The 26314-nt window shown below is 36.9% G+C and overlaps 1 protein-coding gene across 2 annotated transcripts in view; it reads left to right on the forward strand.

Annotated features, from left to right (window-relative positions):
* The window catches only part of VPS13B (vacuolar protein sorting 13 homolog B), a 1996594-nt gene that overhangs the window by 747307 nt on the left and 1222973 nt on the right, over window positions 1-26314 (forward strand). For both annotated transcript variants that reach the window (XM_053715243.1, XM_053715242.1), the window contains exons 18-19: window positions 182-316; window positions 9270-9443. In XM_053715243.1, the coding sequence (XP_053571218.1) occupies window positions 182-316; window positions 9270-9443 (309 nt within the window). The remainder of the gene's footprint in view (window positions 1-181; window positions 317-9269; window positions 9444-26314) is intronic.

Raw genomic sequence — 26314 nt, forward strand, 5'->3', positions numbered from 1 at the left:
GCACCTGTACAAATCATCCGTCCAAAAGATTTGTATTCAACCGTAATTATCGGAAACTGTGAGAATTAATACTACAAGAATATTAATTAAATAAACTGTTTGTTACAGACAATAATAATTAATGTCTAAATGTAAAAATATTACAAATAAGAAAGTTACATTTGCTGTTTTCTTTTATTAGGTGTAAAATCTAAGAATCCACTGCCAACTCTTGAGGGTTCTATGCAGAATGTTGAATTGAAATACTGCAGCACATCATTGGTCAGATGTGTCTCCGGGACCGTGGGATCAATAAAATTTTGTGCCAAAGCCCCAGGTATGTGCAGCTGGACCATGTAAAACTTTATTGCCTGTATAAGAGAATTGGCCTTACTTTTTACAAGGAGAGTTACTGAAACAAGAATTTATTCATTGTTCCTATGAATCAGAGAAATCTTTTTGCACTATGTTTTTTTTATTATTATTTCAGGATAATAGATTATAATTTGTGGTGTAAAATTGGTTTACAAAACAAAACAAGTTTGTATTTATAAAATAATTATTTTACTGGGTTTTTTTTAAACAACCAGTTAATTAATGTACACTGTCAAGCATAATACAAACATGTCAATAGCCTTACCACATGCTACTGTGCATTTATTGTATTATAGATATACTATTCACATATGCTTAATTTATTTAAAAGAAAAAAGGGATGTGAAAAGGAAAGCTGTTCTATAGTGTGTGTCTGTGTAAGTGTGTGTCTAAGTGTGTGTTTGTGTCTCTGTAAATGTGTGTGTGTGTGTAATTGTGTGTGTCTGTGTAAGTGTGTGTCTAAGTGTGTGTGTGTGTGTCTCTGTAAATGTGTGTGTGTGTCTGTGTAAGTGTGTGTCTAAGTGTGTGTGTGTGTGTCTCTGTAAATGTGTGTGTGTGTCTGTGTAAGTGTGTGTCTAAGTGTGTGTGTGTGTGTCTCTGTAAGTGTGTGTGTGTGTGTGTCTCTGTAAATGTGTGTGTGTGTGTGTAATTGTGTGTGTCTGTGTAAGTGTGTGTCTCTGTAAGTGTGTGTGTGTCTCTGTAAGTGTGTGTGTGTGTGTGTGTGTGTCTGTGTAAGTGTGTGTGTGTTATTGTGTGTAAATAACTGGATAGGGGCAGGACTGAAATTTTAATTTTTTTTCTGTTTTAGTTTACTTTACCTGTCAAGTAATGTAGTATAAGAAACTATGGAGCAGATATATCTTAACCAGAATATAACATTTTAAATCAAGCTACCCAAATTAATGTACATATAAAGATATTTGACAAGTTCAAATACTAGACCTAAATACATTTTCATGCTGTCTTTCATGATTTGAGTATCAGTTGCTGAAGTGCAATTAGTCCATTGATTTTATTAAATCAGTCTTAAATTGTTTATCTTAGGAAGATAACTGAGAAGGTTTTGTAGTTACTCTGTGCAATTAATAAATCAATGACCATTTAATACTAATATAAAATAATTAGTTTGCAACAATTCACTAATTTTCATAGGCGATAAAACAGGTTGGAATAGTGCCAGTGTGATAAAGACCATGACTGATTTTAACTTGTGCATACAATAGAGCCAAGGATATTATCTTGGAAAGTCCATGACCAATCCAAGTTTTTTATGACCATTGTAAAATATTGAGTTTATTTCCTTTTTTAATTTAGTATGAAATTGAATAACACATTGTCAGCCTTAAAGGATCATATGCATGTACGCATTTTCATTTATTCTGTTTAATAAACTGTTTATATGTATTTATGTGTATAATGTGTATGTATATTTATATAAAATATCTTAGATATACACACTATTCAGTTTTTTGTTATGTACATTTTTCCAGAACATTAGAAACATTTTATGGGGACTCCCATAAAGGAGAGGAGAGTCCATAGCCTAATTCATTACTATCGGGAATTAAGAAAATGGCCACCAGGAGGAGGCAAAGACACCCCAGCCAAAGGCTTAAATACCTCCACCTCTTCCCTCATCCCCCAGTCATTCTTTGCCTTTCGTCACAGGAGGATGGCAGAGGAGTGCCGGAGTTTGGGAGTAGTCTCTTATGGAGGTTAGTACTCTTCGCTGTGGGACTGGAGTTTTAAGTAGTCCTGTCAGCCTCTCAGTGAGAGCCTGGGCGAAAGTTAGTGTCCGGAGATGTAGGGAGAGTCTTTCTGCAAAACCATCCCGACTCATATTAACAGCTCTATAAGCAATCAGCGTTGACGAGTTTCGCTGCCTACTTTCTTAACTAAAGTCCATGTCAGGAGCGACATGGACTTGACTAACCTGTCACACTTGAAGGGGCGTGTTCCTGTTCCACAGCGTAGATTCTGGTAAGATTGTTTCATTTTTTATTATTTATGATAACATAGAAGGCAGGGTCACAGTGTGGCGCCTTTTTTATCTTTACAAAATCAAGGGTTAATATTCCTGGAAGGGGGATTATTGAACAGGGGGTCTTATACATGATATTGTTTATTGTGTCATTGCTGCATTATGTGCAAGATGAGGCTCTGGCAATGTGTGGAACTTTCAGGTTACTTGCGGAAACTTTGCGCATCCATTTTTTGGTGTGTTTCTCTTGTTAAGTGTATTCAGTCCACGGGTCATCCATTACTTATGGGATTATATCTCCTTCCCAACAGGAAGTTGCAAGAGGATCACCCAAGCAGAGCTGCTATATAGCTCCTCCCCTCACATGTCATATCCAGTCATTCTCTTGCAACTCAACTAGATAGGTCGTTGTGAGAGGTCTGTGGTGTTTTTATACTTAGTTTATTTCTTCAATCAAAATTTGGTTATTTTAAATGGCACCGGAGTGTGCTGTTTGTTCTCAGGCAGTATTTAGAAGAAGAATCTGCCTGCGCTTTCTATGATCTTAGCAGAAGTAACTAAGATCCACTGGCTGTTCTCGCACATTCTGAGGAGTGGGGTTTAGAAAAGGGCTTATCTGCTAGTTCGTTAAAGGGACAGATTTCTGCTCTGTCTATTCTTCTACACAAACGTCTGGCAGAAGTTCCAGACGTTCAGACCTTTTGTCAGGCTTAGGCTAGGATTAGGCTTGTGTTTAAGACTGTTGCTCCGCCGTGGAGTTTAAACTTAGTTCTTAAAGTTCTTCAAGGTGTTCCGTTTGAACCCCTTCATTCCATTGATATTAAGCTGTTATCTTGGAAAGTTCTGTTTTTGATGGCTATTTCCTCGGCTCGAAGAGTCTCTGAGTTATCTGCCTTACATTGTGATTCTCCTTATCTGATTTTCCATTCAGACAAGGTAGTTCTGCGTACTAAACCTGGGTTCTTACCTAAGGTAGTTTCTAACAGGAATATCAATCAAGAGATTGTTGTTCCATCACTGTGTCCTAACCCTTCTTCAAAGAAGGAACAACTCTTGCATAATCTGGACGTAGTCCGTGCCCTGAAGTTCTATTTGCAGGCAGCTAAAGATTTTCGTCAAACTTCTTCCCTGTTTGCCGTTTACTCTGGACAGAGGAGAGGTCAAAAAGCTTCGGCTACCTCTCTCTCCTTTTGGCTTCGTAGCATAATACGCTTAGCCTATGAGACTGCTGGACAGCAGCCTCCTGAAAAAGTTACAGCTCATTCCACTAGAGCTGTGGCTTCCACCTGGGCCTTTAAGAATGAGGCCTCTGTTGAACAGATTTGCAAGGCTGCAACTTGGTCTTCACTTTACACTTTTTCAAAATTTTACAATTTTGACACTTTTGCTTCTTCGGAGGCTGTTTTTGGGAGAAAGGTTCTACAGGCAGTGGTTCCTTCCGTTTAAAGTTCCTGCCTTGTCCCTCCCATCATCCGTGTACTTTAGCTTTGGTATTGGTATCCCATAAGTAATGGATGACCCGTGGACTGAATACACTTAACAAGAGAAAACATAATTTATGCTTACCTGATAAATTTATTTCTCTTGTAGTGTATTCAGTCCACGGCCCGCCCTGTCTTTTAAGGCAGATCTAAATTTTTAATTCAAACTACAGTCACCACTGCACCCTATGGTTTCTCCTTTCTTGTCTTGTTTCGGTCGAATGACTGGATATGACATGTGAGGGGAGGAGCTATATAGCAGCTCTGCTTGGGTGATCCTCTTGCAACTTCCTGTTGGGAAGGAGATATAATCCCATAAGTAATGGATGACCCGTGGACTGAATACACTACAAGAGAAATAAATTTATCAGGTAAGCATAAATTATGTTTTTTCCCTGTGCAGGGGCGGTCCTGCCAGGCTTTCCATGTGACTGGGTGTGGCTATCTATACTTCCTGTTGATCTGTGACGCAGGAGACATAGTGGTTTCTGTAGTCCGGGTCCTATGAGGTTGTGAGTGCCCCGGCCATGGAAGGGGAAAGCTTCCATAGACGAGATGCAGGAGAAGATTAAGGCGCTGAAGATGAAGTGTCAGGTTTTTCTGCTTTAGCGCGCAGGGCTTTGTGGCTAAAATCTTGGTCTGCGGACATGACCTCTAAGGCGAGGCTGTTGTCCCTGCCTTTTCAAGGAAAGATCCTGTTCGGTCCAGGATTGGATTAGATTATATCCACGGTTACGGAAGGCAAGGGAGCTTTTCTGCCGCAGGATAAGAAGGCTAAGCCTAAGGGTTCTACTTTTCGTCCCTTTCGTGCGGACAAGGCCCAGCGCCAGTAGCCTTCCGCAAAAGCAGACCAGTTCAAGGGATCTTGGAAGCCGGCTCAATCATGTAATAGGTCCAAGCAGAGCAAAAATCCAGCCGAGACAAAATCGTCATGAAGGGGCGGCCCCCGACTGGTCTGCGGATCACGTAGGGGGCAGATTATCTCTATTCTCAGACACATGGTTGCAGGACATTCAGGACCCTTGGGTTCTAGAGGTGGTCTACCAGGGTTACAGGATAGGGTTGAGATCCCATCCGCCCGAGGGCAGATTCCTCCTTTCAAACCTATCTTCAAGACCAGAGAAGAGAGAGGCCTTTCTAGAGTGTGTGAGAGATCTCGCCTCTCTATGGGTTATCGTACCAGTACCCCTAGCAGAAAGGAGTATAGGGTACTATTCCAACCTTTTTGTGGTTCCAAAGGAGGAGGGAACGTTCCGCCCGATTCTGGACTTAAAGTGTTTAAACAAGTTCCATCATTCAAAATGGAAACAATCAGATCTGTTCTGCCCCTAGTTCAAGAGGGACAGTTCATGGCAACTGTAGACTTGAAGGACACTTACCTTTATGTGCCAATTCACAGGGACCACTTTAGGTTCCTAAGATTTGCGTTTCTGGACCAACACTTCCAGTTTGTGGCCCTTCATTTTGGTCTTGCGACGGCTCCGAGAGTCTTCACAAAGGTTTTGGGGGCGCTGCTTGCAGTGGCCAGATCCAGGGGCATTGCGATGGCGCCTTACCTGGGCGACATCCTAGTTCAGGCGCCAGAGGATCATTCGAGGCTCTTCTTCTTCTGCTCCAATCTCACAGTTGGAAGATCAACGCAGGAAAGAGTTCCCTGGTTCCCAGCAACAGGGTGGAGTTCCTGGGCACAATAATAGACTCTATGTCCATGAAGATATTTCTCACAGATCAGCGGCGCAGGAAACTTGCGTCCACCTTTCTTGCCCTTCAGTCCTCCACAAACCTGTCGGTGGCTCAATGTATGGAGGTGATAGGTCTCTTGGTGTCAAGCATAGATGTCATCCCATTTGCCAGGTTCCATCTCAGACCTCTTCAATTGTGCATGTTGAGGCAGTGGAACGGCGATCATTCAGATCTATCACAGCTGATATCCCTGTATGCTCGGACTCGGAATTCCCTCTCTTGGTGGATTCGTCAGGAGCAACTGTCCATGGGGACATCCTTCTTCCGATCTTCCTGGGAGATTGTGACCACGTACGCCAGTCTGACAGGATGGGAAGCTGTTTGGGGTGCCAGGATGGCATAAGGAAGGTTGTCCAGGGAGGAGTCTCTCCTTCCGATCAACATCCTAGAACTTCGAGCAATTTACAATGCTCTGAAGGCATGGCCTAGAACTTCGAGCAATTTACAATGCTCTGAAGGCATGGCCTTCTCTGGAGTCGGTCAGTTTCATCATATTCCAGACCGACAAAATTACCTCGGTGGCTTACATCAACCATCAGAGGGGTACGAGGAGCTTCTTCTGGAGTCCCACGACTGCTCGCTCTCAGCGATTCACATTCCAGGTGTGGACAACTGGGAAGCGGACTTTCTCAGAAGACAATCCTTCTATCCGGGGGAATGGTCTCTTCACCCTGAGGTGTTTGCGGAGATTTGTCACAGATGGTTAGCGCCGTAGATAGATCTCATGGCGTCCAGACTCAATTGTAAGCTACCTCGATATGGGTCGAGGTTCAGGAATCCCCAGGCAGAGCTGATAGATGCCTTAGTGGTTCCTTGGGGGTCAGCCTAGCTTACATTTTTCCACCATTACCACTTCTACCTCGTGTAGTGGCACGCATCAAACAGTAGCCAGTAGCAGACCCCGGCCATTCTGATTGCTCCTTTGTTGCCATGGAGGACGTGGTTTGCGTATCTGATGGGGATGTCGTCCTCTCCTCCTTGGATCTGCTGTCACAGGGCCCCTTTCAACATCGAAATCTAGATTCTCTGAGGCTGACTGCGTGGAGATTGACTGCCTAGTCTTAGCCAAAAGAGGCTTTTCAGAAAGTGTGATTGATACTCTAATTCAGGCAAGGAAGACAGTCACTCGTCGCATCTACCATAAGGTGTGGAGGACTTACTTGTCCTGGTGTGAGAAGCATGGATATCCTTGGCATAAGGTGAAGGTATCCAGGATTCTTGCTTTTCTCCAAGATGGTTTGGAAAAGGGTCTTGCCGCTAGTTCCTTAAAGGAACAGCTTTCAGCATTATCAGTTTGTTGCATAGGAGACTCGCTGAGCTCTCTGACTTTCAATCTTTTGTTCAGGCTCTGTCTAGAATCAAGCCTGTCTTTAGACAGTCGGCTCCACCTTGGAGCTTAAACTTAGTCCTTAAGGTTTTGCAGAAGGTTCTGTTTGAACCTATGCATTCCATTGACATTAAGATTCTGTCCTGGAAGGTTCTCTTCCTGTTGGCTATTGCATCGGCACGCAGAGTATCTGAACTAGCTTGCAATGTGATCCTCCTTATCTGGTGTTTCATGCGGATAAGGCTGTACTTTGCACTGTTTTGGGGTTTCTCCCCAAGGTGGTGTCTAACCGTAACATCAATCAGGAAATAGTTGTTCTTTCTTTGTGTCCTAACCCTTCTTCTTCAAAGGAAAGGTTACTTCATAACGTGGTTCGTGCCTTGAAGTTCTCTTTTTAGGCTACAAAGGATTTCAGACAGTCTACATATCTCTTTGTGGTGTATTCTGGGAACCGCAAGGGGCAAAGGACCTCTGCGACTTCTTTGTCTTTTTGGTTGAGGAGCTTGATTCGCTTGGCTTATGAGACAGCAAGGCATAAGCCTCCTCAGAGGATCACGGCTCATTCAACTAGAGCTGTGGCTTCCTCTTGGGCCTTCAAGTATGAGGCCTCTATGGAGCAAATTTGTAAGGTGGCTACCTGGTCCTCCTTACACACTTTTACAAAGTTTTACAAATTTGACATTTTTGCTTCTGTGGAAACTGTTTTTGGGAGAAAGGTTTTGCAGGCTGTGGTGCCCTCAGATTAGGGTCCACCTTTACCCTCCCGGCTTCATTCAGTATCCTCTAGAGCTTGGATATATGTTCCCAATAGTAATGAATGAAGCTGTGGACTCTCCTCCCCTTTAGATGGAAAACATAAATTATGCTTACCTGATAATTTCATTTCCATTGAGGGGAGTCCACGGCTCCCGTCCTTATCTCCGTTGGGCGGCCCTAAATTTATTCATCTTCTGGCACCTTTTTACCCTTATATTTCTTCTACTGTTCCTGGTTCCCTCGGCAGAATGACTGAGGATGAGGGAAGTGGGGGAGGTATTTAAGCCTTTGGCTGGGGTGTCTTTGCTCCTCCTGGTGGCAAGATTCTTAATTCCCAATAGTAGTGAATGAAGCCGTGGACTCTCCTCCCCTCGATGGAAATGAAATTATCAGGTAAGCATAATTTATGTTTTTCAGAATGTCCCATCGAGGTCCCTTCTTCAGCCATTAAAATGTTTCCCCTTTATTCAGTTTATCTCTTTTTTTTTACATTGAATATTTTTTCCTAAGAGCAGGTACATTCACTGTCAAACATTTCATTTTAAGTGGGAGTATAAAGACTTCTTATGAAAAAATCAGTTCAAATTGTGTGTGTTTGTTTTTATTTCTTGCAGCTTGTTAAAGGGTATAGATTCAGATATTTTGGATAAAGCTACCCTATCAAAGTTTTCAGGTCCTTTGCATATGATGATGAATACACATGCTAACAAAGTACTGATTTTTGATGTTGTCTTTCAAGTATGCAGTAGTGGTGATGTCCATCTTGTTTCCTTGCCATATGCAGATCATGGCATTGCAGTTCTTGCTAGAATTTATCTACCTGTTTTAGTCAATTTAATTAGCATCACATGACTTTATTTAGATGTTCTGTGGAAGGCTTATGATAAGTAGTTACTTTATGTGTATTTGTGTCGGTGGTGGGATGAAATGGGAAGAATAGGCATAACTGATTCATATCTAAGAAGAAACCATGATTATAAATACTATATAGTTCATTGTTCTTGCTCAATACCATTTCAGTTTATTCAGTGACCAAGTGTATTCGTTATGTTTTATTTTCCAACAATTTAAAGTACATTTTGTTATGTGCTTTCTGCTTTAAGCTAAAATTGACAGTCTACACCAGATTTTTTATTCTTTAAAAAGATAGATAATCTCTTTATTACCCATTTCCAAGTTTGCATAACCAACACAATTTATATTAATATACTTTTTACCTCTGTGATTACCTTGTATCTAAGCCTCTGCGAACTGAGTCCTAATTTCCTTATTTTGATAGACTTGCATTTTAAGCCAAACAGTGCTAACTCCTAAGTAACTCCACAGGTGTGAGCACAATGTTACTATATGGCGCACATGAACTAACACCCTCTAGCTGTGAAAATCTGTCATATACATTCAGATAGGAGGCAGCCTTCAATGACTTTCAATGAAATTAGCATATGGGCCTAGGTTTGGCTTTCAACTAACAAAATCAAGAGAACAAATCAAATTTGATGATAAAAGTGAATTGGAAAGTTGTATAAAATTGCATGTCCTATCTGAATCATGAAAGTTTAATTTTGGCTAGACTGTCCCTTTAAGAAACAAATGTAAATAAATATAATGTTGTTTGCTTTTTTCAAAGGTGAAATGGGGAAGGAAAAGGTTATTCCTTTGATTCAGGGCCCCTCAGACACCAGAGACCTCCATAGGAGCAAATGGCTGAGGGAGAGCAGAAAACCAGAATCTTTGCTTGGTCCAGATCTGATGGCCTTTACGATCCAGGTCCCTCAGCAGATGGACTACTGCCACAGCGCTGGTAAGTGTAAAACTTTCATTATGCGGCTATCGTCTTACACCATCATATTCAAAGCATTTCTCCTGGGAGATTTCATAAAAAATGTGCCAAGTGACAAACTGGATCACAATGCATTACTTCCATAACAGTAAGAAGCCAATGTAAATGTGTATTATAATCATTATAGGATAGTAAATGCTGCTGTTTTTTCACCTTTGTGTTTTTCTCTTTTTTTATAAAAAGTACAGCTATGGCTAAATATGATTAATTAAAACAGCTCTCTACAATATTTCCTTTGACTAACCTCTGCTATAAGATCTTTTTATGCCACATACTGTTTTTTTTTTTTTCTTTTATTGTTCCCAGTGATCTATTTTACCTGTTGGACGATATTAAATTTTTACAAATATATCCTTTATCTTTATTTTGTCTGTTGAAATACCTGATTTTGCCTGTTATATCTCCACATATACTTAACATTTCGGTACTTAAGTACTGGTTATATAAAAGCTATATAAACAAGAAGGCTAATATGAAATCATGTTCCCAGTGGTGTGACAGGCATTAAAATTTTAATTTGATATTGTTCTCGCTAATTATTGATCTTTGAGTTAACAGTGAGAAATTAGATGAGGTAAGGAGTTATGCTTGCCCTACAAGCTCAGCTCTTTTGATTGAGTTGTTTTAATTTAGCAGAATCAGCTATTTCTTATACAAAAAACAAACCCAAAAGGAACAATTTTCCATATATTTTAATCTCTTCAGCTGGTATTAAAAACACATTAAGTTTACAGTTTACTGTCCCTTTAATGAGGGAAGCAATAAGTGACACGTTTTTCCTCAAGCATCAAATAACATTAATTAAAGGTTTTACAAATATAATTTTGGTAAAAATTCCTATATTTATTTTTCTTGATTTCCTCAATATAAGATTTGATATAAAAAATATGTCAAACACAATCAGTGTATATTCAGAATAATAAACTGTGCATATAAAGTCCTTTAAATGTGTCTAATGCAAGTAGGAAAACCGACAAAATCTTCAGTGAATGTATCTAATAGTTGCAACTTGCTTGTAGTTGACCTTCTGTTAACCATGGTCTTCCAGATTTTAAACCTATAGTCTTACCGCTGTTCTCAGAACTCAATGTAGGAGGAAATTTGTATCCAATAGATGCAACTGGCTTGTAGTTAAAGGGACACAACATCCAAGTTTTTCTTTCATGATTCAGATAGAGCATGCAATTTTAAGCAACTTTCTAATTTACTCCTATTATACATTTTTCTTCTTTCTCTTGGTATCTTTATTTAAAATACAGGAATGAAAGCTTAGGAGTCGGCCCATTATAGGTTCAGCACCTGGGTAGCGCTTGCTGATTGCTGGCTAAATGCAATCAGCAAGCGCTATCCAGGGTCTTGAACCAAAAATGGGCTGGCCCCTAATATTTCCTTCCTGCTTTTTCAAATAAAGATACTATGAGAACAAAGAAAAATGGATAATAGGAGTAAATTAGAAAGTTGCTTAAAATTCCATGCTCTATCTGAATCATGAAAGAATACATTTGGGTTTAGTGTCCCTCCAACATTTTCGGGGAAAAAAAGAATTGTGGTAATTTTTCATACATAGAAATAGGGAGGGATGACAGCTTTTATTTCATTTATGCCGATTTACCGAACACTGTGTAATACATTCCAGACATCATTTAAAAGCTTCTTTCTTCAAAACCCCTTTATATTTAAAGGGACAGTCAAGTCCAAAAAAACTTTCATTTTTCAAATAGGGCATGTCATTTTTTTTTTTAACTTATAATTGTTATTGATATTTCAATTCTGTGTACAGAAAATAAATAGGGGGGGGTAGGGCATGTCATTTTAAACAACTTTCCAATTTACTTTTATCAACAATTTTGCTTTGTTCTCTTGGTATTCTAGTTGAAAGCAAACCTAGGAAGGCACATATGATAATTTCTAAGCCCTTGAAGGCCGCCTTTATTTTATTTACTTTTCACAGCAGGGGAGAGCTAGCTCATGTAGGCCATATAGATAGCATTGTGATCACGTCCGTGGCTAGTAGTAGACACTGCACTAATTGGCTAAAATGCAAGTCAATAGATAATAACTAAAAGTCATGTGATTAGGGGCGGTCAGAAGATGCTTAGATACAAGTTAGTCACCGAAGTAAAAAGTGTTGGTTTTGCAAAACTTGAGAATGGGTAATAAAGGGATTATCTATCTTTTTAAACAACAAAAATTCTGGTTTTGACTGTCCCTTTAAAAGAACCATAAACACTTGTAATAGTTATGTGTAGTTAGGAAAAAAAGAACATTTGCATTTTATTATTTATTTTGCCCCTTTTCCTGAATCTAAAAATGTCAAATTCTGAGAACTGAAAGAGATATGGCTGATCCTGCCACATATCTGTACCTAATTGACTGCAAATATCAGAAACTGTAAAATTATAATAGCATTGCTTACAAAATGACAGTGGCTCATTGTGTCTACTTCAGATTGGCTTCTCTAAATAAAGTAAGTAGTATATGGGGGTTTGGCTTTTAAAAAACAGTTTCTGTAATGAAAGAGTTACAGCAGCAAAAACGTTTTCAAACTCACCTAGTATATTATTTTGCTGCCAGAGAGCAGATATTTGTGTGTTGCCCAGATATTTAAATATGGCTTCCAGTTAGAAAATGCCGGTTGGACAAAGAACCTGTCAGCCTGGCATTGCAGCATTGTTTGTCCGTAGTTATCATTACACGATGATCGGGATGATTTAACTCATCCAGCTCAAAGCTTTAAAAGGACCGCTAAATACAGTAGAATTTCATAATTATAAAGTGCATAATAAAAAGACAATGCAATTTCAAGTAAGCATTAGATTTTTTATGACAAATGTATTTTTCCCCACATGCCGACCCCTTGTATCATGTGTATCTATCTGAATCATCAAAGTAGACTGCAGCTACTTAACCAGCGTTTCAGGCTTGCACATCTGCATAAATGGAGCCCTATATCTGACGTAGAAAAGAGCCAAATGCCACAGACTGCGGCCATTTTCAAAATTAATTTAGCAAACAAATGTAATAATGCACATCTCTAATTAAAAGGTGTTTACTGTGCCTTAAACAGAGTTTCTTTTATAAGTGAGGTGGGGGTGATTGCTCAGTTGTCAAACTATACAACATGAAATAGAAATAACTTTTATTGTCATTTCATTGAACATCAAAATAAATCACAGGAGGGGCCTCTCTTTTAATTATAAGATGAACAGTAGTATGGGTGATTATTTCCTATTTTTTATGTGTGATATTTACTAGTCCTGTTAATAATAATACATTTTAGAGCTCAGCCACTTGCAATTCACTGCTTATTTCAAAGTGACTGTAGGATTCTGCTGCAATAAGCGTATATGAGGTGTGCAGTACAGCATATTGTTACTCTATTGCCCACCAACTAGTTTCAAAAGAGAAAAGCTTGAGAGATGATGAGTGTTTGCTGAAGAGACTGGGTAGTTACAATTTAGAAGATGTACTTGTGTAGCAGTTTCACAGTTTTTAATTTTTATACTATTGTGTTTAGTAATATGTGAAATCATCATGTTTAGGAATTAAAGCATTTTGAAAATAAATAAATACATTAAAAAATGTATGCAAACACCATAATGGTTTTTCAAAAGGTCAAAGCAGATCAATTAGAAAAGTTACAACAAATATGCAGGATTTGGATTAACAGTGTTGAAATCTTTCACTACAAAGTATTAATGGAGTTAATTTAAAGACATTCAAAAGCCACACATTGAAATAAGTTACTATTTGCAAACTTTGTGAAAAAACTATGCTATGCACAGCTCTTGTAATTACATAGAACAGACCTCACAGCTAGAATAAGAGCAGCTACAGATAAGTATGTGTTTGGTTATACTTCTGGTTTGCTGTGTTGTTGGTGGGGGTAGTCAGGCCCCTTATCTTATTGAACTCCTACTAATGCTCCTATGGGTCTTAGGCCTTTTTTGGTGCACACTTTTCCTTTTTGTTCATTTATGTATCACTGATTTGAATTACCGTCAGTTAATAACTGGTTCCAGGCTGTTGTATTGATGATTTGTACTGTGATGCACCACTCCACCAGTCTTTATATAAAGGATTTTAGGCAAATTACCTAACAAGGAATGTCTAAGGAATAACCAACGGAGTAGCCAATAGAGGTGGAACATGGACAGGGATCATTGAGTTTTAAAAAATCAAAACTTTATGAAACAGCACCAAACCATTAGTTTTCAGGCACCAAATTAGGAATCAGCCACTTCCACATTTACAGTCAAAGAAGATAGCTCTAGCCTCAGATAAATTTAAAAAGGCACCTTAATTTATCTTTCATGTTCCAAAGTACAAAACAAAAGTAGCAATGTTTCAGGCCTATTCCAGGTCCTTAGTCATGATCATTGGGTTTTAGCCTGGGCTCAAGCCCCACACCTTTTTGTAGCCTAGGAAAGTCTTTTACATCTTTTGGTTTTTGTCAGCTTTCAGATTAGTCCTGAAATTTAAATGGTATTTGATGATAAAGTGTAACGTAGCATATAATGCTTGAGATGCTGATAAAAAATGTGAAGTTTTTAGATAACCAGCAAAAAGGGAACCAACTGATCTTTGAGAAGGAAATTTAAAATTTACTTTAGAAGTCCAAAGAAGTACCCAAAACTAAATGCCTATTGTGTGTTTTTTTTATCTTATAGTCTTATGATGTTGATATTTTAAGTCTAATTTCTAGTATACGTCACTATTATTAAATATGTCACTGTTATCAGCCTGTTACATTATTGTATAAAAAAACATTCGGTTAGACTTAAAAAATAAATGATTGCAATATGTATTACTCATTTTAAAAGGAGTTTACAATTTGTATACTTAAATTCTGCATGGCCTATTGCTTCCTGTCACAGCCCCACAAGGCTGCTGCGGTCTCTACAGGAAGGCAAGGGGGTAGCTTTTCCTTTGAAGTGGTTGCTAAGAGACACCTGCTTTACCTCCAGTCAGTTTCTTACCCATGCTCAGTAGAGGACTTTTGCTGCAAAAATCAAGGGGCAGTATAAGTTTTATAATAGTTGCTCCCTTGTCTCACTAAAGTTAGTGGTTACACTGAGAACTTCTAAGTGCTCATTCTGCAAGAAAACAATAAGTTATTTGCCGTTTTTTTACCATAATCTGTCTTTTTTATGTGTACTTTGATTTAACATATTTTCATATCCCTCTAAATCACTTTGTTGCTACTATATACTGATCTTCCGTGTCAAGTTTTGAGAAACCTTTTGCGGTGTTTACAAGTGCAAGTGACAAGTGAACAACAGTGGAAGTGCAGTGATTAAAGAATCACTTGTGGTATGTGTACAAAATGTGTAAAAATGATAGCCATCTATCTTGTTACATTTCCTTTTCTGTCCCTACAGAGTTGACTATGTACTTTATCTGTAACTGTTGCCAGTTTTCTATCATGTTCCCACTGGGCTTCTGGTGCAAAAAAAAATCTTATCCTTTCGATGACAGAGCTTGCCTGAATGATTTCATGCTCGTAGCATTTTTGTTCACGGGAATTAAGAGTAAAATGAACATGCAGCTGAATATAGCATCTATTTTTGTAATTTTAAAAGTTTAAACTCCATTATTGGAACGAAATGAAGAGATGCAGGTGTTCTGCAGTTCAGGTCCCCTGGGAGTATTTGATGCTAGATGCTTAAAAAGAAAATGCATATGTTTTTGGAGTCAAACAGCAGCTGTGAGTTGAGGATTTATGCTTTTCTCAGAACTTTGGGATTTCAAAATGTTACATTTAATCACATGCACAGAAAACAGAGCAAATGTTAAAGATGTTACATATAAAAGCAGCAGGCTGATTTCTTTACCATACACAGCCCATTGTGGGAATATCGAAACAAAGTGATCTTTAATCTTAATATGAGCAATTTGAAAAGGATTATGGCAGTTGCCAGAGCTGTCTTTTTTATATATTTGCATTTTTTTCAGCTTTCGATTGCACAGCATAAAGTTCTTATCCTCCTAATTACTTTAAAATCTGGTTTATTCTCTTTATTTTTACTTTTTAAAGTTACAGTAGGTTGGGATAAATGATCCCATTGCACAAGGATCGGTTTGTCTCTGGTAAACGAGGGAAAACTTGCAACATAAATAATGTTTGTAGTAACTGTTTCAATCGTTTTAAAAAGATAAGATATTTTCCTAGTTTGTTTATAAGGTTTTGATAAGGTGATAACGTTTGGAAAGTTCTGATGACATTTAAAGGGGTAATATTTTTTCCCCCTGTAGCTCTGGATCCTTTCTGCATTATTGGTCTGCGCTGAACACTCAATGGTGGATTTTGTGCGTAGCCGCCAATCACTGGCTATGTTCAGCTCAGGATCGGCAGTGTATTGTTTAACCAGAGCTTACTTTAAACTATATGTGTAACCCATTTTTCTGGGTTAAACACATAAGAAATATTATGTAATAATAAATTCCTCAAATACAGAGGGTTTTAATTTTGCTCCTTTATGTCCCTTTAAGTGTGAGATATCAATATTTTAAATGTAAAACATTGCTATTTTAATCATAAGTAGTACTTAAAAGCTAAATTATTTATCCTGATAACAGTTCCTTGTTTTGAGCTGTTAGTGACATTACCAGAATATGTGCTTGATATAGGATTGAATGATTAAAGCGATACTAAACCCACATTTTTTTTCTTTCATGATTCAGACAGTGCAAGCCATTTTAACCCCTTCATGACCGAGGACAAGCCAGGAACGTCCTACAAAAAAATACCCTTAACGACCAAGGACGTTCCTGGCACGTCCTTAGGGGTTTCAAGCGGTGGTGCTGATCATTGGTGGGTATAATACAAGTGTGGTGTGCAGCAACATTTAGCAGCCTTCTAATTGCCAAAAAGCAACGCCAAAGCCATATATGTCTGCTATTTCTGAACAAAGGGGATCCCAGAGTGGCATTTACAACCATTTGTGCCATAATTGCACAAGCTGTTTGTAAATAATTTCAGTGACAAACCTAAAGATAGTGAACAAGTGAACAATTTTTTTTTATTTGATCGAATTTGGCGGTAAAATGGTGGCATGAAATATATCAAAATGGGCCTAGATCAGTACTTTGGGTTGTCTACTACACTAAAGCCAAAATTAACACTACAGGCGCCCTACAAGCTACCTAATTAACCACTTCACTGCTGGGCCTAATACAAGTGTGGTGCACAGCGGCATTTAGCGACCTTTTAGTTACCAAAAAGTAATACCACAGCCATAAATGTCTGCTACTTCTGAACAAAGGGGATCCCAGAGAAGCATTTACAACCATTTGTGCCATTATTGCACAAGCTGTTTGTAAATAATTTCAGTGAGAAACCTAAAGTTTGTGAAAAAGTAAATTATTTTTTTTAATTTGATTGCATTTGGCAGTGAAATGGTGGCGTGAAATATACCAAAATGGGGCTAGATCAATACTTTGGGTTGTCTACTACACTACACTAAAGCTAAAATTAACCCTACAAGCTCCATAATTATCCCCTTTACTGCTGGGCATAATACACGTGTGGTGCGCAGCAGCATTTAGCGGCCTTCTAATTACCAAAAGGTAATGCCAAAGCTATAAATGTCTGCTATTTCTGAACAAAGGGGATCCCAGAGAAGCATTTACAACCATTTGTGCCATAATTGCACAAGCTGTTTGTAAATAATTTCAGTGGGAAACCTAAAGTTTGTGAAAAAGTGAACAATTTTTTTTATTTGATCGCATTTGGCGGTAAAATGGTGGCATGAAATATATCAAAATGGGCCTAGATCAGTACTTTGGGTTGTCTACTACACTAAAGCCAAAATTAACCCTACAGGCGCCCTAAAAGCTACCTAATTAACCACTTCACTGCTGGGCCTAATACAAGTGTGGTGCACAGCGGCATTTAGCGACCTTTTAGTTACCAAAAAGTAATACCACAGCCATAAATGTCTGCTACTTCTGAACAAAGGGGATCCCAGAGAAGCATTTACAACCATTTGTGCCATTATTGCACAAGCTGTTTGTAAATAATTTCAGTGAGAAACCTAAAGTTTGTGAAAAAGTAAATTATTTTTTTAATTTGATTGCATTTGGCAGTGAAATGGTGGCGTGAAATATACCAAAATGGGGCTAGATCAATACTTTGGGTTGTCTACTACACTACACTAAAGCTAAAATTAACCCTACAAGCTCCATAATTATCCCCTTTACTGCTGGGCATAATACACGTGTGGTGCGCAGCAGCATTTAGCGGCCTTCTAATTACCAAAAGGTAATGCCAAAGCTATAAATGTCTGCTATTTCTGAACAAAGGGGATCCCAGAGAAGCATTTACAACCATTTGTGCCATAATTGCACAAGCTGTTTGTAAATAATTTCAGTGGGAAACCTAAAGTTTGTGAAAAAGTGAACAATTTTTTTTATTTGATCGCATTTGGCGGTGAAATGGTGGCATTAAATATACCAAAATGGGCCTAGATTGCCTAGATCAATACTTTGGATTGCCTACTAAAAAAAATATATATACATGTCAAGGGATATTCAGGGATTCCTGACAGATATCAGTGTTCCAATGTAACTATCGCTAATTTTAAAAAATTGTTTGGAAATAGCAAAGTGCTACTTGTATTTATTGCCCTATAACTTGCAAATAACATGTAAACAAATGTACAAACAAAATTTGTTGTGATACACTTACATACTGGACAGGTTACGCATTTCATATCCTGAACAGTGAGTAAACTGACACAATAGATAGAAACAAAAATAGAAATATGGAGGGTGCTTAAAGCTTACAATTGTATTTATTAATCATATATAATTTTAAATCCATACATTTACTCAAATGTCCATATAAAGTTCATGAAATCACTTATAAAATGGGAGATCTCATAAAAATCACTTTTATAAAACGGTATATACATGCAATATTGGTATAATTTGACTGGCTTGCCACAAACCCTCTGTTCTGGGTTCAGTATTACTGATACAACACAACCTCAACACTTCCCATAGAAATATTCAGGTGTAGGTACAACACAGGTGATAGATATTTTTTTTTAGTTGAAAGTGAATTCCTGTGAATTGGTTAAGTGGATATATGGTCCTTCTAAGGTCTGCTTTTCTGCTGACCAATTTAAAATGATGGCTTGAGTAACTTTTATTGATTTGAGGAATTTATTTTCATTGCACGACTGGGTTTATGACTATGAATGTCTAAGAGAAATGCTTTAAAACTGTCAACTTGGTTGATAGACAACAGATATCACCAAATTTGCATCTCTGGCAAAATTTCTAAGTAGGATCTCTTAGGATAAGTTTTAATAATTTTATGTTAATGGCCGACAAAATTTGTCTGATATCAAAATAATCCCCTTGGTTCCATGTGTAATTGACCTTTAATTTATTATGTCTAAATGTTCCTTTATAAAGTTAGCCCATTTTGTCTGAATTCAGTATCTTATTTAGATCTCAAATGGATGGATTCTTGAGGTTATGCCTTAATGACCCTTTTATTGCAGGGCTAAATTCCCTCTGTCAGGTGACCATGGTCAGGATCATACGAAGTCATAACTCACCCTTTGTTAGAAAGACCCTGGCGATATGGACCCATGACAGTGTATATCATCCCCACAAACATATTAAACACACTATTAGAGAGAGAATGGCACCTTTATTAGTGTATAGCAAATGGCTGTCACATGACCAAGTTCAGGATAGTTTAGGTAAATCATTACACACCCTTTGACAGAGTGCAGCAAAGAATAGGGGTACATAATATGTGAAGAGATACCAGAGAGGTTAACCCTTGAAATATCATCCCCAGATGTTGATTGCAGATTGTTAAAGGCTGTCTTTTTTACTCCATAAACTATCAACGGAAACGGAGTGTCTCAACAAATTTGTATTTTATTACCATCACTGAGATATATCTGGTTGTATTGATCTGCCAATATGAAATGTTTAGTCTTTTTTTTCCTCTCTTTACAAAGCACATGCAGTAGAAAACCGTCTACCTTCTGTATTTCTACTATTGAATTGTGTCCTTTATTCAGGAGGACAAATCATTAGTTGATCTTTTGCACAGTGAACTAAAAAAACAAAGTTGATCTTTTCTGATGTTACTGACTGTAGGGACTTATTGGGTTTGTCATTATGTGCTTATTCATCCGGATGTACAAGTTTAGATTTTCTTGTGAAGTTTTGGTTAGGGGATTTACAATCGCCAATCTCTGGCAAGTAAAATAGTGCTATGCACAGTTGTTATTATTTGTTTAAGGTATAGAAACGCCGCCCTGCATTTATGCTTTGCTAAAATCACAGGGATATTGTTCATTTGAAGCTCTTTTCATGTTTTCTACTTATTAAATTAAATGTTTTTTTCACCTGATTGATTTGAGTTAATCATTCCTACAGCCTCCCTCATGCTCATTTAACCTAAAACAAATGTAAAAGTTAATAAAACTCTCCCGTATTGTGCTTTTCTGACAAGCTATGGTGTAAGTCATCCTTTAGGTAAGAGGACATGACACAGTATTGACTGCACATGGAGAGGAACATCGTTATCAGGTTCAGAGGCAGTCATGCTCTCTGCCATTACTCATTTATAACAAGGGAGGGCTAACTTGCATGTAGACTTTACATCAGCTTGTGCCTTCCTTATTGTCAGCTGCTAGATCAGCGGCTTATTCTTATAGCAATGAAGGAATATATAGGAAAAACTTTTCCTAGTCCGCTTTATGCACATTTTATTTATTATTATCATTATTACTAACGGAGTATTTGTACTAAATGACAATCTTGCAATATTAAGCTCTGGAATTAAAATATCTAATAGTTTATTTATGTGTAACATTTTCAATCTGAAATCTTATATATGAATTAACTACTGTGTGTTTAATTGCTCTATTATTTCATTTTGTACTTAATGTCACTTATTTAACCCCTTTGGTTGCCAGTAACATCTGTGCTTTAATCACTTTGTCAGAAACGCACAAACACACTCATACTGTGGTTTAACCCCTTGTTTTTCAGTAGAACGCACAGATTTAAAGGGACATGAATCCCAAAAAAATTCTTTCATGATACAGAATACAATTATAAAATAGTTTCCCATTTACTTCTATTATCAAATTCGCTCCGTTCTCATGTTATTCTTTGTTGAAGCGATATCTAGATAGGTAGCATACATATCTGAAGCTCCACATGACAGGAAATAGTGCTGCCATATAGTGCTCTTGTTTATGTATAAAACTACTGCCATATAGTGCGGCAGACACGTGCACACTCCTGAACTTATCTCCCTGCTTTTCAACAAAGCAAAAAACAGACAATTTGATAATATAAATGCATTGCAAAGTTGTTTACAATTGTATGCTCTATCAGATTCATGTTCCTTTAATGTCTTCAAGAAAAGTACATTGATTTCACCCCTGGTGCACACATTGCAACCAAGGTGTTAAATCACTGTTGTGTTAAACCTACCAGAAACATACGGAGCTGAGATTTAAACATCGATAGCTGGTAGCGCACACACAGGGTTAAATTCCTGTGTGTAACACTTTGAATAGAGATTTAACCCCATGAACTGATACTATTGTATAATGTTGCCCCGCTTTGTATAGCTATGGTTCTTGCTTGAAAGGTCTAACCACCAAGGTGGTTGTGAATGCATTAAGAGTGTTTGTTTGGTATCATAGATTTGTTTCAGTATGGGTATTAGTTTTACAAAAGAGTTTTGTTTTCCTGACTAGTGTTGTGTCAAGAAATAATGTTTTATTTATGAAAAGTTTGCATCCCCCCCTCCCCCTGTTTGTAGTCTTTAGTCAAAGCAGTTGTTTTAAAGCCATATATTAACCGTCAAACCTGAGTGCATTCTCGAGACTAATACGGATAAACAAAGACAGTGATTTTAACAATATTGTAAACCCTTGTACGGAATATCTGTGTTGGATACCATGGAAAATGGAACACTAATGGATTTGCAATGCATTTTGGTATGCATGTGCAAACTACAGGCAAGCTTGCTTTTTGCTAAGCTGTTGCTTGAAAACGTTATCACTTCAAACAGCCAGAACATTTTAAAATGTAATCTCTTCTTTCTTACGTAATACAAACAATATTTCTTTTTATGTATTTCTTCATTATTTCCATGATCTGACAGATATTCTGTAATTTACCGCAAATAAGGAAAAACATTAAAAAAAACTCCTAAATTCAATAAAATTTAATAAAAAATATGTTGTTTTAAGGGAGAGTTCCCCAATAAATAAACACAGTGGAATAATTAAGCACTGTGCCAGTTAGTGTGTTATTTATATTATATTCCCTGTGTTCAATGTGGCATTGATATACATTTTTTTACAGACTTTTTTTATTACTCTTGAATATATATTTAAAAAGTAAACATAAGCAATACAATTATTACACATGGCTGAAATGTATATTTTTAAATTAAATGTATTAAAAATAATGACACATTTTACTAATATTGGCAATTGGTTAATATATTTTCTTCAAGAAAAAAGTGCAATTTACCATTGCAAAAATGCAAACTATATTCCACTCCCCTTTTGTAAAATGAAAACCAAAAATATTTCTTTCATAATTCTGATAGAGCACGCACTTTTAAACAACATTACAATTTACATATATTGTCTAATTTGCTTAATTATCTTGATATCCTTTGTTGAAAAGCAGAAATGAACATGGGTAACCCAATAACATGAGGCATATATGTGCAGCCACCAATCAGCAACTCCTGAGACTATCTTGGTATCCTTTTCAACAAAAAATACCAAGAGAACGAAACATGAGTAATTTGGAAAGTTGTTTAAAATTGCATTCTCTGATACATGGAAGAAAAAAAATGGAGTTTCGTGTCCCTTTAAGTGTTTTCAAAGGTTGTGTCTAGGTGCTAACAAAAATGACAGTTTTAAGTATTTTATAAATAAAACACACTCATACATAAAGGCTTTTGAGTTGACTACAAATCTATTGATGATTATAATCTTTTCTTCTTGGAATCTGCACATGTAATCAGAGTTTCAGCTGATTGTATCTGGATAACCATATCTCGACTTCCTTCTAACCAAATTGTCCAGATCCAAAATCTAACATTATTTTTCTTCTGTGCTTTAGAGAAGTTTCTCTTATCATATGGGCAGGAAAAATAATGTAGATTTCCATTTTCAATACAATAGAATATGTTACATACACTTTTGCAATTTTATATTCTGTTTTCATATTTTTTAAAAATGTAGACAACACGCCAATTTAATTTGGGTGTACCTGGTCACTTCGTGGGTTGTTTTTTAATAAAAAAAATAAAATAAAATAGAACAGCCAGCACTGGGTTTGTTTGTTTTTTTGTTTTTAACTAGTTATAAAATGGAAGATAACTATCAATTACACTATAAAGCTGAAGAGGAAATATGATGCAGTCTTTAAAGGGATGTTAAACAGTAAATATGTGCTAGACATAATGATGTATTCAAAGCAAAGATTAGCCTTAGAATATGTAGATGTATTTTTTTACAATTGTTTAAATATTGAAGATATAAGTGTAAAAGGTTCTATAAATTAATGGGCACCTCTGGGTTTGAACTAGTTTTCTATATATCTCTGTCTTCTGCTGTGAACAATTAGGGGAAGATGCAAATCAGGCAATAAAAAATAGATTTTGTAAACAAGGCCGTGGGGAAACCCAGTATGTTCCACTCAGCCTTGTATTCTCAGCAGGAAAGTGAGATAATGAAAAAAACATGGCGGCTCCCATTACTTTATAGAAACTAATTGGATTTTATAAAACAAAAACATACAGGAAAAAGGGACAAAATAAATAATGAAAGTATATTGCACAATTTTTGACTACTTATAATTAAACATTCATATTACATTTCCATACTATTTAAAGTGAATGTAAAGTTGCATGAATGAGTGCCCGATTTTTAAAAATACTATTAAAAACAGGGGCACTTTCATTCATGAAACTTTACATTGCAGCATTTTTTTGTTTTATTTTAAATACTTACCTTTTTCTTTAGCAAACACAGACCGCGATCATCCGCCTGCAGCTCCTCTGTACTTACCTCATCAATGATGAAACCGGCTTTCTCCAATCACGGCATGGTCTCACGAGATGGACGCTCTGGGGTGCACGCCGTGATTGGAGGAAGCCGATTTCGCCATTGCTGAGGTAAGTACAGAGGAGCTGCGGGCGTAGGATCGCGGTCTGTGTTTGCTAAATAAAAGGTAAGTATTTTTAAAAAAAAACAAAAAACGCTGCAATGTAAAGTTTCATGAATGAAGGTGCCCCTATGTTTAACAGTATTTTTAAAGACTGGGCACTAATTCATGAAACTTTATATTCACTTTAATGGAAGTGTTAGCACTTTGGGGGATTATTTATACATAGTCTCCAGAAGTAGATAATGTGTAAGGCCCTTTACCAGTTGTCCTACATACATATTTATTATAATAGCTAGGTAGGTTTATTTTTTGACTATACTTTAAGTATAGACAAATAGTTTTGCTATTAGTATCAGACAGTAAAATGTACAGCTGCAATTGGGTATCCGTCAGCAGTAAAGTTACTGGAACTGAATTGTATTTACTGCTTGATACACAGAACTAGCTTAACCTTCTCTAATTATTTCATTACAAATATATATGTTTAACAGAGACTACAAAATATGTGTTCTCATCATGACAACGTAGAAAGTTTCCTTTATTAAATGGCCAGAAAAGTCAAATTAATGAGAGATGAAACTCCAAATGTTTCTTTCGTGATTCAGACATTACATGCAATTTAAAAAAAAGTTTTTAATTTACTTTTATTATCAAATATGCTTTGTTCTTATGGTATTCTTTGTTGAATATATATATATATATATATATATAGTGTGCACAATTCTAGAGCAGTATATGACAGGAAGCACTGCTGCCACCTATTGCTCTTGCAAATGGATAGCAAAGTAAATTTGATAGTAGAAGTAAATTGGAACATTTTTCAAAATGTTACACACTGTCTGAATCATGAAATATTTTTTTTGTTTTTTATGTCCCTTCAAACTTATAGTTACAAAAAAAAACAATTTACTTTGATTTTTGAAACATTTTTTCTCTTGCTGTCCTTAGTTGAAGAGTAAACCTAGTTAGATTCATAGAAACTCGGGAGTGTGCATGCATCTTTTCCACTCTATGGCAGCAATGTTTGTAACAATGTATAATATTACTACACACATTGTTGCAAATACGGCTTCCATATAGTGTTTAAAGGAATATGAAACCCCCTAAAAATAGTTTGTGATTCAGACAGAGAATACAATGTTAAATAAACTTTCCAATTTACTTCTTTTATCAAATTTGCTTAGTTTCCATGATATTTTGTGTTGAAAAGATACCTAGGTTGGCGTCTGGAACACTACATGGCATGGAATACTGCTGCCATCTAGTGCTCTTGCAAATTAATACAATTCTTTTAAAACTGCTGCCATATAGTGCGCCAGATATAGACTGGCTCTTGAGCTTTCGTCTCTGCTTTCCAACAACAAATAGCAAGAAAATGAAGAAACACTGAGACTAGAAGTACATTAGAAAGTTGTTTAAAATGTCATGCTCTGTCTGAATTACAAAATAACATTGTTGGGTTTCATATTCTTTTTAGACACAAGCATGCTTCTTTATTTAATTGCATTGTCTAATCTGAATAATGAAAGTTATGTTTTGACTTTGGTGTTTCTTTAAACAATAAAGGAATAGCGGTTACTATCTGTGAGCATTACAGTGAGTGTAGCCAGCAAATCAACCATATGTGTATTTAGATGTCAGCCAATAAGCTGAGATTGAGACACCAATAGCTTTCAGCCCTGATTAGTGCTCAAGAGCTGCACAGTATCTAGGTACACAAAGCCCATCACAGAGAAGGTCTACAATGGCTGATATTCTACATGATATGTCTCCTTTGTGAAAGGCAATCAACTAAAAGAGACTGTAGTTTGAGTAACACTGAACTGACAAACAAGCAAGGATGTTTTTCCAGCTATAGTTAATGCTCTTTTTTGCATGCAAATTACTCTTGGGTCTTCCCAAGAGTAAGAAGGGGAAACACATTCCTCAAACGTTCTAGAGCACTGGTTTTCAAACCTGTCCTCAGGCCTCTCTAACATGCCACATTTTGAGGATATCTGAACTGGAGCACAGGTGAAATAGATTAGCATCCTGTTTAATTAAATTGTTCTTTAAAGGGACAGTCTACATCAGAATTTTTATTGTTTTAAAAGATAGATAATCCCTTACCCATTTCCCAGTTTTGCATAACTAACACAGTTATAATAATATACTTTTAACCTCTGTGATTATCTTGTATCTAAGCCTCTGCAAACTGCCCCTTTTTTCAGTTCTTTTGACAGACTTACTGTCTAGCCAATCAGTGCCTGCTCCCAGATAACTTCTCGTGCACGAGCACAGTGTTATCTATATCAAATACATGAACTAACACCCTCTAGTGGTGAAAAACTGTTAAAATGCAGTCTGAAAGAGGTGGGCTTCAAGGTCTAAGAAATTAGCATATGAACCTCCTGGGTTAAGCTTTCAACTAAGAATACCAAGAGAACAAAGCAAAATTGGTGATAAAAGTAAATTGGAAAATTGTTTAAAATTACATGCTCTATCTGAATCATGAAAGTTTATTTTGGCCTAGACTGTCCCTTTAATGATTGTGCTGGTCACTGTCATTTTGTTAGTAAAAAGGCATTGTTTTGTAGTATCTAATGCCCTAGCCGAGGCCAATTAAAGACAGATATGTAGCAGGGCTAAGCTTGTGAAGTCTGCGTTAACTT

This window comes from Bombina bombina, chromosome 5 (genome assembly GCF_027579735.1).
Source record: "Bombina bombina isolate aBomBom1 chromosome 5, aBomBom1.pri, whole genome shotgun sequence".
Classification (NCBI taxonomy): Eukaryota; Metazoa; Chordata; class Amphibia; order Anura; family Bombinatoridae; genus Bombina; species Bombina bombina.